At 43.0% G+C, this 13342-nt stretch overlaps 1 protein-coding gene across 17 annotated transcripts in view; it reads right to left on the bottom strand.

Moving 5' to 3' along the window:
- AFDN (afadin, adherens junction formation factor) overlaps nt 1-13266 on the bottom strand; it is an 87873-nt gene extending 74607 nt beyond the window's left edge. For 9 of the 17 annotated variants that reach the window (XM_081000652.1, XM_081000658.1, XM_081000659.1 and 6 more), the window contains exon 1: nt 12859-13265. In XM_081000652.1, coding sequence (XP_080856778.1) covers nt 12859-12969 — 111 coding nt within the window. In that variant the 5' untranslated portion in view covers nt 12970-13265. Of the gene's footprint in view, nt 1-12858 lie in introns of all 17 variants that reach the window. The other 8 variants (XM_081000667.1, XM_081000668.1, XM_081000654.1 and 5 more) reach the window with 3 other exon arrangements.
- Nucleotides 13267-13342: the final 76 nt, after the last annotated feature.

Here is a 13342-nt window from a genome sequence, read left to right as displayed (position 1 = left end):
GGTCAGGGTATTCTGACTGAAAGCCAAAGGCCAAATCTGCCCATAATTGCTACAGCGGGGAGAGCCTCCCTTCCTTTCCCTTTACCTGCCACTTCTTGATGGCCAATCACACAAACCTCTCTTATACCTGTTTCCACTCCAGACCAGAAGGCCAGAAGCAGCACAAATAGCATTGTTTTGAAGCTTGCAACAGATTTATTTCTACAGCCTTGAACTGAAGTCTATTGTTCTATAACATGTCTGCAATTCCATGGAGTAGCAATACAACTATCTGCTGAATGTAACAGGTTATTCAACCATTAATTCAAGTGCAGTGGTATACAAAGGCAGGACACAAAACCATAGAATGCTCATAAGGATTATGAAAGTTTATTTACTATTGGACACACACAAGATTAAATCCTGGCTGAGAGTGATTCTTTCTAACCTACTGAAGCCCAGGAAATTTTTTTAAAAAAAAATTCAACTACTGCACATTTAAAGTTGCATCCTCTTCATATGATGTCCCATAGGAGCACATGTGTTGTCCCAGAGTTTGATTTTGTCTCCCATACTTTTTAACACCTATATGAAGCCACCAGGAGAGGTTATCAGAGAACCTGGGGTGATGTGTTGTCAATACAATGGTGACACTCAACTCTTTCTCTGGGGTTTGAAGGAACAGCCTGATCTAGATAATGTTGCATTCCCCTAAATAAGCAGGTGTGTAGCTTGTGGGTACTGCATGAGCCATATCAGTGGCAAATAAGCAATAAGCACTCTCCCAATGCTACTCTCTAGACTTGCCCCTACAGAGAGGATCACAACCACTACAGTTCAGTGTCTCCAATAGAAATCTCAGAGTGGGTCCGGGAGGATGCAATGGTAAATAGTATCAAAAGCCACAGAAAAATCAAGAGCAGTAACATTTCCCATGTCCCACCCTCAATCAAGAAATTAGGGCAACAAAGGCTGATTCAGTCCTATATCCAGGCCTGAACCAAGAACAGGAAGGATAATCTAGACTACAGTAATATATTCTATGAGGGGCTGCCCTTGAAAATGGTACAGAGGTTTCAAAAGAGAAAACCTTCCTCCACACCTCTGCAATGGCCTCCTCTGCAGATTTTAAGAGGCAGGCAAGGCAAGCAAGCACAGGGGAAGAAGGTGTTTTTTTCAGGTATTGGTGACTTAAATCATGTAGGGTTTTATACGTCATCATGAGCACCTTAAGCCAGGTCAAAAATGCCAATGGCAACAATGCAATACTGTCTCCTAACACTGATTCAGCACCTGCACTGCCTCTACTTATTCAGATGGAATGGATATCCTCAGCATGCCATTGATAACACTTCAATTAATTTTGGAAGAAGAGGTACCAATGAATCAAAAAGTAGCAAACATTAAACTTTCAATCTCAAGAATCAGGGAGAGAGTTTATTTGAGCATTACTCATAAAATGTTTTAGTGATAACAAATCTTAAAATTATCATAATGAAAACCAGTTAACACCATCTCCATACATCAGTCTCTCAATTCTCTAGATCTCTACAGCATCACAGCATACCAGTCTCAAAGTTATTACTTCATTACACAGCTTCCTACCCCACCTTCAGTTACACAGGCCAAACCAGAAACTATTTTTTATAACACCTCTCTGGGTCGTATGAGTCATCATCTTACTTCCTTTTATAATACAATCAAAACAGCTGCTCAGATTTAAAACAGATAACACTCAATGAACCTATATTTTCCTTCAGATCAGAGAGCACAGTAGCCACCTTTTATAGGGAATTTGCTAAGCCAGTTTATTGTGGCAAAACAGAATGCAAACTTTGAAATTATCAACCCAAATGAGAAGCTAACTATTAAGTTATTCAGGACAAAACTGCTTTCTCAAAAGTTTTTCTTCTTTCATAAATATTCAACAAAAATATTAAGGTAACAGCTATGATGCATTTTGCCACAAGAAAATATTAACGCATAAGAACAGGGGGTGGGATACCATTTTGAGTCTAAGGGCTAGATCCAGAACTGTCCAACCCTTCCTGTCCCAGCAGCACCCTTGTTGAAGACCACTCCCCCATCCTGCAAAATGACAAAAAAGGATTGAAAAAGCTAAAACACATTTTAGTCTAATTGCTGGGAAAGCAGTTTCCATTAAAAGTAAACTGTTTCTCCCAGTACTGTTCTTTGAAGCTGGCCCACACTTATCCTTTCAACCTCTAATAGAGACGGAGAGAAACTAGCCTACTGCACAAAGATTTAAAAAACTGTTATTTGTTGCTTCACCCATTTTTGCTTTGGGCAAAACCAGCACCTCTGGCAGGTGGCCCCAAGAAGTTTGCCCCTGAGCTGGAACAAGTTCCCTACCCCTGCAGTAAGATCATTTACTAACTGAAAATGTCAATAAGACTATACTGTGACTAACCCGTATTTATTTATAATTTGAGAAATCAACATACTACAGAACTCAGGTACAGTGGTTCCTCGGGTTAAGAACTTAATTCGTTCCGGAGGTCTGTTCTTAACCTGAAATGGTTCTTAACCTGAAGACCAATTTAGCTAATGGGGCCTCCTGCTGCCGCTGCACGATTTCTGTTCTCATCCTGAAGCAAAGTTCTTAACCCGAGGTAATATTTCTGGGTTAGCGGAGTCTGTAACCTGAAGCGTATGTAACCTGAAGTGTATGTAACCCGAGGTACCATTGTAGTTGGATGCCATAAAATAGGAATAAAAGATTACCGGGGGCAGGATGTCAGCAGATGACCCTAATGAGATCCAAAATGACATATCTTGGATCTTATTTAATACCTTTGATGACATGCAGCCCCTGGTTCCACTAGAAAGTTCACAACACATCCTTGAACTAATAAATCACCTTTGTTTGATCCTGAAGTCAGATATTTCCCCCATTGTTTATTCTTTTACATAGAAAGCTGTCTTACTCCTGTTTAACAGGAGGACAATGGATTTTAGTTAATAAATTTGAAATTTAACATGTTTATATTAGACTGAATTGTGAAAGTTTTTTCTAACTGACATAATAAATTAATACAAAAACCCAATGTATATTTTTCAAGATGATTCTTATGCATCTTAGCAGCAGCAGGAGAAAAAAACAAAGTGGGAGGAAGCTCAGGTAGCTGGAGCAGGATATAGGTTACCAGCTGCTGAAGAATTTTCACAGTGCTGAAGTATGAGGGAACCTTTTGTCTTGGTCACATTGCTGTTACAGTACTTGTCTTCTAAGATCTAGTGTCAGGACAGGCTATGATATAAATACAATATACAGCCAAGATTTCAATCACAATCCGAGACGGCTCTGGTTGTCCTAACAGATGATCTCCGTAGACAACTGGATTGAGGCGGGTCGGGACTGCTGATTCTTTTAGATTTGTCAGCAGCCTTTGACATGGTCGATCATGATCTTCTGGACCACAGCCTCGCCGACAATGGGGATACAGGGCATAGCCCATAAATGGCTGTGCTCTTTTATCTTTGGTCAGGAACAGAGGGTGACGCTAAGGAAGGAGATATCGTCGCGCCACTCCTTAGTGTGTGGAGTGCCGCAGGGTGCAATCTTCTCCCTGATTCTTTTTAACATCTTTATGCGCCCCCTTGCCCAGATTGTCCGGAGCTTTGGGCTGGGCTGTCACCAATATGCTGATGACACTCAGCTCTATCTGCTGATGGATGGCCACACCAACTCGGCCCCGAAAACACTGACCAGATGCTTGGAAGCTGTGGCTGGATAGTTTCGTGGGAGCCGAATGAAACTAAATCCTTAGAAGACAGAGGTCCTCTGGCTGGGTTGGGATGGTATGGGAATGAAGGACCAACTCCCTTCCCTTGCGGGGGCCCAATTAGTGCCATTGCCTTCCGTTAAGAGTTTGGGTGTAATCCTTGACACCTCCCTTTCCATGGAGGCGCAGGTTACAGCAACAGCCAAGGCGACATTTTTCCACCTTCGCTGCGTCAAGCAGTTGGTCCCTTACCTTTCCCTCCCCAACCTGGCCACAGTGATTCATGCGATGGTCACCTCCTGGCTTGACTACTGTAATTTGCTCTATGCAGGGCTGCCCTTGAAGCTGTCCCAGAAACTCCAGTGGGTGCAGAATGCCTCAGTGAGGCTCCTCACGGGGTCTCTGCCATGGGAGCATATTCATCCAGTGCTTTTCCAGCTGCACTGGCTCCCGGTGGAGTACAGGGTCAGATTTAAGGTGCTGGTTTTGACCTTTAAAGCCCCACAAAAGACCTTAAGGTCCATAAACAGCAACACCCTAGAGGTAAGAGTTGTTCCGCCTGGCCTTTGGCTTAGAGTCAATTTGATTCCCTCCCTACTGATTCCCTACTGTTATTCTGATAAACTACAGCAAAGCACATACAACATTTCAGATACACTGGCATCTTACAATCTCTTAAGGTTTCCCATCTTATAAACAAAGATACACAATAGTTCCTTTATTTCTAAGCCCAAAACTTTTACTATTCTAACCGTGAGCTCTAGCCTTATAGGTTCAGAAAACTTGAAACATACCTTAGTTTTCATAGATTACCAATTTACTTAAAAAGAAGCATCAGTTAGCATCACTCCATAAACATTTTCAAAGTGTGATCCTTTCAATGAATAATTACTAAAAATCAGTCAGGACACAATCCTATGACCCTTTGCAGCTGCCATAGAATATTACAAATCTACCTGTCCACAGGGAGAGAGGGAGGTCCACCTCCAGAGGCCTCCTCAAGATTAAAAGGGTACGTCAAGAGTAGATCTAGGGAGGCTTTGGACCTGAGGGCTCCTATTCACTTGACACAGGAGGGAAAATATGCCAGCCCTGGAGATGGTGCCCTCATTTTCTCTTCATCCACTCTCCCTCAACATCCACCCAGTAATTACAAGTCAGATTTGGCAGTTGCTTTGGCCACAGGTTTTCCCTCCCCCACTCCATTAGGATTGTTCTGCCCAATAATTTCAGGAGTGTCAGGCAATTGTAGAAGTTTCTGCTTGCTAGTAACAATAGGTATCTGAATCTCTGAATCACACATTATCCCTGTATGCAGTGTTTGATCAGTTAGATTAGCCTAGTTTAAAAAAAACCAGCAACATATGATTGATATGCAGGAGAGTCCCAATGTATAAACATCTGCTGCCTATTTTAAAAAGCTGTTATTAGACTTACATATAAACACTATGAATGACAAGCATCATCTTAAAAGAGGCATTCACCCCTATGGCGGCTGCTACAACATGCATGCACAATCTGAAAATATAACAAATGTCCTTTTTTACTTCAGAGGAGCTACAATTTCTTTCATATTCACATTTAAAATGATTACTTGATTAACACTGCAATCTTGCACAGATGTATCCTACACAGACATTTCAGAGAATAAATCCCGCCAAACTCAGTAGAACTTACTTATTTATTTTAATTCATACGAAGATCACAGGGCAGTTCACAAAATAAAAAAACAAAATGAGAGCACAATATACATAACACAAAAAACCCAATATTCACCCCCCCAATCATGTTTAAAAGGCCAAAGTACCATCCCCTATATTAGAAATAACTGAGTGATATAAGCAATACAGATCACTAAGGCATCAGCCAAACTCTTACTTCTTAGTTACTAATAATATTTGCATTGAAATGTTATCTTCATAATGTGTAGCAGCACAATTATGAGCTTGTGCTACTGCAGGTAAACAGCAAATCAATGTCTATGAACCAGGTCAGAGGGGTGCAGGAATCAACCTGTTTCTCCAAAAACTTCTTATTAATTTTAGTGAGAACAGCCTTGTGCCCATCTCTTTGGCCACAGAGCCTATATAATGACACAATAAAGGTAAAGGTACCCCTGCCCGTATGGGCCAGTCGTGTCCGACTCTAGGGTTGTGTGCCCATCTCACTTAAGAGGCCGGTGGCCAGCGCTGTCCGGAGACACTTCCGGGTCACGTGGCCAGCGTGATGAAGCTGCTCTGGCGAGCCAGCACCAACGCAGCACACGGAAACGCCGTTTACCTTCCCGCTATAAAGTGGTACCTATTTGTCTACTTGCACTTAGGGGTGCTTTCGAACTGCTAGGTGCGCAGGAGCTGGGACTGAAAGACGGGAGCTCACCCTGCCACGGGGATCCGAATCGCCGACCATGCGATCGGCAAGTCCTAGGCACTGAGGTTTTACCCACAGTGCCACCCGCATCCCTAATGACACAATAGAAAGAGGCAAAAGCAGAAAATGGGACTGTTGTGTCACAGTCACACTTTTAGATCTAGAACAAGGGATACAAGACATCCTCTTATTTCATATGCAATATTCAAAAGCGGTCATAGATTCATATAATCAGACTGTTAAATGATAGGCTCTTTGTATCATGTACTGCTTATTGTATGGAATACAATAAAAGCATTCCTCTTTCAATCTTTGATATAGCACTTACATGATGCAAATGTCACGGGCAATCTCAAGTATTTACTTTTAGAGATGATTTTATTATTATTTATGGAATGTATACCCCATTCTTTCAATTTATTTCTATGTATTTGAATTGCTCAGGCTACCTTACAATATTTTTTTAAAGAACATTAAATAGCAAAGCATAAAAGAATTCAGGTGCAACAGATAAAAATATATTTAAAATTAGTGCTAATCATATAAAGATCATCAACCCAGACCCTGTGATCATCATGATGCCCCACAAGAGGTCCAAAAGGTGGCAACACAAGAATAAACATTTTCCCCCCCTTTTAGAAAGATACCAGTGAGTGTCCTGCCTACTCCTAATGCAAAACAAGGTACAGTGGTACCTCGGGTTACATACGCTTCGGGTTACATACGCTTCAGGTTACAGACTCCGCTAACCCAGAAATATTACCTCGGGTTAAGAACTTTGCTTCAGGATGAGAACAGAAATTGCGCGGCAGCAGCAGGAGGCCCCATGAGCTAAAGTGGTCTTCAAGTTAAGAACCATTTCAGGTTAAGAACAGACCTCCAGAACGAATTAAGTTCTTAACCCGAGGTACCACTGTACATGTTTCAGAAACAAAGAATGTGGGTAGGGGATGTGGAGGCAAGGAAGGGGTCTAACCAAGATGAGGGAGAAAAGCCAACTCCTGCAGTGTAGACTGTTTGAAAGAATGGCACAAAGAAGACTTCAGGGATGGTTCCAAAAAGCTAAACAAATGAGGATGTGGTGCACCCTCGGTTATAGGAAAAACCTATCATATTACCTCACTCTCAAAAAGGCCTTTTCATAGAAATCCAACATAAAAAGCAGTCACCTTATTTAAAAAAATCACTGTTGGTACATATAGCTCAGTACTGCCAACACTGACTGGCAGCAGCTCTCCAGGGTTTCCTGAAGAGGTCTCTCATACCTGTACCTGGAGATGCCAGGGACTGGAACTGTGGCCTTCTGCATAAAAAGCAGATGTTCTCTACCATGGAACTACAGCCTTTCCTCTGGTTTGGACCAGAGTATCATTACCTATGTAGTAGTGTTTCTGAGACAATCCCAAGTGACATCAATTACATGCTATGCCACACAGCAAAAGCCAAGTCATAGGAGCATTTCCACTCCTCAAACCTTACTCTAATAAGGTGGTCTTGCTCTTGATAAAAGAGTGGTAAGCTTGGACTTTTCAAGATGTGCAAAAAGAGTAATGAGTTCAATTATGGTGGAGTATGCTTACCAGCTGACACCATTCCTTCACAAGGGGTGATTTGATTAATGGTTAATTTATAAATGTAACTTGCATTAGATAAGACTTGAGGTTCTGCAACTAATTAGGGCAATTGTAACCTCCTGATTATGGCGGTTACATGCTTAAATCAGCCCTGGCTTGAACCACAGGGGCTTTCCTCAATGGCTTCAACTGCTCAGAGCTTAGTGAAATCACACACATAGCTCTGGGAATGTGAAAAAGATTCCAGTAAACAAAGGTCCCCAACAACTCCTGAAAATACTTACGTGCAAGTTTTATGGTCATACAAAAAGTAGCCCCACTGCTATTAATCTTTATGTGAAGGGCAAATAAATTGCATGGCCCACATGACCAAACACACCTAGAAGAATCTTTCAAATAATTAGAAGCCAGGCCTAAACAAAGCAGAGAGAAAAGTATACTTCCAAGAACAAACTTATAGGGTGTGATTTAGTTTGCTGCAAGTTTTATTTTTTTGAAGGATTCAAATAGTTGCTTTAACACCTTTTATCAATAATTTTATTGTTTTGTTCTTTTTGTGATCCACCTTGTAGAATTTTTTTACAATCAAGTGGTACATAAATGTTATCAAATGAATGAATAACATTTATGAAATAAAGTTGTTTCTCCTTAGGCAACCATATACTTGTGATTTCCCCTCTCCCAAAAAACTTGCAATTTATATGCTTGAACTATTTGATCAAGCATACCCACATCAAAAATGTAATGTAACACAATGGTGAAAATTCTACAGACCCCATTCTCACAATCAGATAGCACTACCAGCATTCTCTTATTGACTGGCCATGCACATTTTTCCAGAAGAATAAATGAGAGTAAGGGAAAGGCAGGCTATTATGATAGGCTATGACATATAAAGGAAGTATTCATATCATAAGAACACAAGGGTCTTGCTGGATCAGACCAAAGGCCCATATTGTCTAGTATCCTGTTCTCATAGTGGCCAACAACATGCCCATAAGAAGCACACAAGCAAGACCTGAGCACAACAGCATTCTCCCAGAAGACATCTTTATTCAATTATATACTATGTGCTTATATCAGGCTTCACAACCTTTTTGGGTCTGGAAGCACATCACTACATGTCCAGATCTGATTCACGTTATGACATTATCACACTCCCAAGCTATTCCTGATTGGCTGGGATCACTCAGGGGTAGAAAAAAGACTGGCCAAAGAAAAAAGGTACAGTGGTACCTTGAGTTAAGTACTTAGTTCGTTCCGGAGGTCTGTTCTTAACCTGAAACTGTTCTTAACCTGAAGCACCACTTTAGCTAATGGGGCCTCCCGCTGCCGCCGCGCTGCCAGAGCACGATTTCTGTTCTCATCCTGAAGCAAAGTTCTTAACCCGAGGTACTATTTCTGGGTTAGCGGAGTCTGTAACCTGAAGCGTATGTAACCCTAAAGTAGAAGCAGGGCAGGGCAGGTTGCAAACTGTAGCAACATATCACACTCATTGGGGTTCAAGGAATTCTACTTATTTTGCCTCTCATGTTTTCTGAGGGCAAGACCTCTGCTCATTCTGAATTTGGATTGTCATTTTTCTGCTCCTGACTTACACAGATCAACACACTTCATTTTCCAGTCAAGGAATAACTCTTACAAGAAAGTCCATGAAAAGATGGCATAAAAAACAATGCAAAATTTGGGCCCTTTATGAACTATACATTACAGAAGTGATTCCCATAAAAGGAATCTGGCTACATTATCTAGTCATTATTGTGAGTCAAATGTACTTCCTAGTAGCATCAAACCATACATCAGCTGTGAACTTACTAAGAGGCATTAGGGAAGCCACTTTCAGTCTCAGCCTATCTGCAATATACAGATAATTATGCTTTTCAGACTGTTGTAAGAATTACTGAGGTAATATTTGTAAAACACTTTGAAAACTTGAAGAGCACTGCCCCGAATTGCACATCACAGTTAATAATTTACAGTGATGACATCTAAGAATATTCTTTCACTCCTTCTTACTAGTATACAGGGCATGATTCCCTGGCTTCATGCCATGTCCATACCTGGGATCATGATTTATTTCATGCCAACAAACTGCAAACAGTACGCCAATAACAAACCTTGGCTACGTATCATTGTTTTTTGTGAGTGAATTCCTGTTTCAGACATAACACAAATCCAGGGATTATGGTTTACTTCCTCCAGCACTGGGGGGTAGGGGGAGAGGGAAGAATTTAAATTGACCTCTTAGTTGAAATCAAAGTAAACAATTCACCATTCACCTTAGTGTGGCATGCAGTATGAATCACTAAATTGTTACTACTTCAGTTTATAACTTAGTTGTTTCTGTAAAATAATTCAGCACTGAACATAATTGTGGAGTCTTCTCTTAAACACCTTTCCGACACCTATCTGGGATATTTCAGCTAAACTATGCTTTCACCGCATGCCTATTTTCACAACTTATGCCCAATTAACTGGATACATGATGTTTGCCTGTAGCAGACCGGCAATTATACCACCCATGACATATAAAAGTGTAGTAGAGCATAAAAAAAGTAGAGCTGTGGGGAAGGAGGTAGAGGGGGTACACAATGAGCAGTCTAGTTGCCACAGTGGTGGAGACACTCCTGCACCACAGTCAGACAGGAGGAGACAGTGGAACCACTGTGAAGGAAGTGCAAGGCTTGTGTGTAAATGGCAGTTTGGAGGAAGAAAGTCACAACATGGCTCAGGTGGAAGCCTTACTGGACACACTCATCCAAGAAACATTTCTGTATTGCCAAAGCAAAGCTTTTTTTAAATAGTTCAAACATGCACAAAGGCAGTCAGGTTCACCAGAAGTCATCTCATGGCACACCCAACAACCACAACAAAGTTCTGCCTGCACCTGGAATTTTGTGTGTGTGTGTTCATTCAAACATGGAAGATTGATAAAAAAGGCATTATATTGCATTAAAGATGAAGCTTAAAACAAGCTCCATAATAATAAATAATGAAATTAGACTAAGAAGCCATCAGAGGAACATGTAGGTCTCAATGCTCCAGTCAGAAGCATAGATATTTTAGCATTATGTGTAGTAAGATAAGAATCAAAATAAGTCTACAAATGACTGAGCCCTGGCCCATTTGACAGGTCATTTTTCTAGTTCTACCAGTCCCATTATCTAAAACAGATTTGAACAGGAATATCACAATAGATTTGAATAGCTAATCTAAGACAACTGGATCTTCAAGCTCCTATGTTGGCAGCTATCAACAACGTGACTGCACAGCTCTAACCTGTCATAAAATGCGGAGATCCAAATGATCAGATATAAAAAGAACTCTAATAACAAGCCACTTCCAACTATATTAGTGCTAACACTTTTTGAAATGGAGATAGATCACATACATTTTTGTTTCAGCAGAAGACCATGGAAGGCTTATTATTACATAAAATGTAAATTTAAACACTGCACAAATGTGTAAGGGAACATAAGGGTATTTCCTTTAAAGCTAAAATGAGTTCAGGATCTTTGAAAATAAATCTGAAATAATTCTCTCTAGATGTTAACTATTTAACACTAAAGAAAATAAATCAATTATTCATCACTGGGCTTTTGTTAACAACTAAAGACTAACCGGAGCCAAAATCAAGTGTAAATTTCCTTCTTTTCCTTGGGAACAGGCACATGATCAGCCTCCACCCAATAAGCAGAGAGCACAGTCTTGTTTTGCCAGCAGAGAACAATCTACCTATCAAAACTTCCCCCACACCACCTTTCATACTTAACTCAAGCATACAGACTGACCAGCCAAAAAGAATGTTGACAACAACCTGATGGGGTGTGGCTTTAACTTTTTAAATTTTAAAAAAGTATCCAATCTTTTTCATTTAAAAAAAGTTTTAGTAGGAAATCTAAGTTTTTCCTGTAGAACTTGTTCCCATAATTGTGAAACTTGCTCATAATACTTGTTTTATGAGCATTTTCAAAATCATTCTGCTAATATCATAGGAAAGGAAAGCTCCCCTCCCCTTTTAAAGCTCAGCAGCTCATTTTAAGAAAATTATTTGTGGACAGATGCAACACTTTTTTACAGGTTAGTTTCCAAAACGGGTTGGGATAAAGTAGACGATTTCTGCACTCCTTTTATTTCGGTTAGATGATAATAATTACATCTCTTTTCCAGGTCTTGACCACATCATCCCTTTCAATTAAGAGTAATTCCCTGATAACCCTCCCTCCCCCTTTCACCCCGGATTCCTACACAACAAGCCTATTCTTATTCGATACACGCCAACGTTTTCCCCGCCAAACACACACAGAGAGAGAAACAAACAAACGCTCCCCTGCGACATTTCCTCCTAAGCTAAGCCACGATGTTTCAGGGCACGGCAAAAGGGGCAGCCTGTTTCCATAAATGCCACTAGTCCGCGAGACCACTTCGAATCAAAGGAGTACTTTAGTGGGGGGGGGGGTGGAATCGACGACCAGCGGTGATAGTGAGGATGACGGGGAGGGTTCAGCAAACACTAGCAATCGCTAGAAAGAAAGGCTGAGCCAAACCCTGGAGGGGGCGGGGTGGGCGAGCCCCGTACCTTGCCGGGCTGGGGGCGCGATCGTAGGAGCTGCAAGGCATGGGGGGGGGGGGGGGGAAGCTCATATCAAAGAGAAACACGAGAGCAGCGCCTCTTCCTCGCAGGGTGTAAATAGTCAGATTGGGGCGGGGGGAGGGATACTGTCTTTACAAAAGAAGGGAGACACGGCGGGTGCAGGTACGGGAGGCTTATCTCGTCGCCCAGAGCAAATGAGGGCCCGTGCAGGTCGGCCGGCCGGCCGGCCTGCTCCGCATCCAAAGGGGATTTTAGGGGGCGCTGGACATAATCTCAGTGGGCACGAGGAAGGTCGGAAGGCAATGCTGTAATGAAGGATCTCTTTTCCCGGAGGGGGGGCGAGCGGGGGGCTGCCGGGTCCCTCACCTCGGGAAGGGGCGGAGCCTCCCCTCCGCGAGGATGGAGGCGTCTGTAGGAAGCGCCGCCACCGCCGGCCTCACCTCCGTAAGGAAAGGAAGGGAAGGGGGGGACAGTAGCTGGCCGGGAGATATGTCCGTGTGGGGCTGCGTGTGCAGACGTTGATCCCCTCCCCCTCCGCCCGCTTTCGGCTCCGGGGAGGGAGAGAGGGGAGAAAGCCGGCCGGGCGGGCGCTCACCTCGGTGGGGGGGCTGATCTCGAACAGGTCCAGCCGGTTCGCGTTCCAGTGGTTGATGATGTCGGCCAGCTTGCGCCGCTCTTCTTCCCGGCTACCGCCGCCGCCCGACATCCTCCTCAGCAGCCCTCCGGGGCTCCCGGAGCCAGGAGCTACACGGCGGGAGGGCCGCGCGGAGTTCCCGGCGGATTTGTAAGGGGGCGGAGGGGTCCGAAGGAGGGAGGAATCCGGTCGCTGGTGCCGCCCCTCCTCGCTCTCACCAGCCCAGACTTTGCCCTCTTCTCGCTTGCTGAGGGAAGCGCGGAGCGGCTCCTGGCTCGGTGGCAGCGCTTCCTGTTCGGTAGCGTCTCTCAGTCCTCCGCCTCGCGGAAAGCCGTCGCCGCCGCCTCCTTCCCCGCCCCGGTTGTCTCCTTTCCTCCCTCCCCGCCTTTTCTCTCTCTCTCTCTCTCTCACATACACACACACACACACACACAGAGAGAGGGAG

This window comes from Podarcis pityusensis (assembly GCF_964106645.2).
Source record: "Podarcis pityusensis genome assembly, chromosome: 3".
Taxonomy (NCBI): Eukaryota; Metazoa; Chordata; class Lepidosauria; order Squamata; family Lacertidae; genus Podarcis; species Podarcis pityusensis.
The sequence above is the reverse complement of the archived record's forward strand: the minus strand, read 5'-3'. Positions and strand labels throughout refer to the sequence as shown.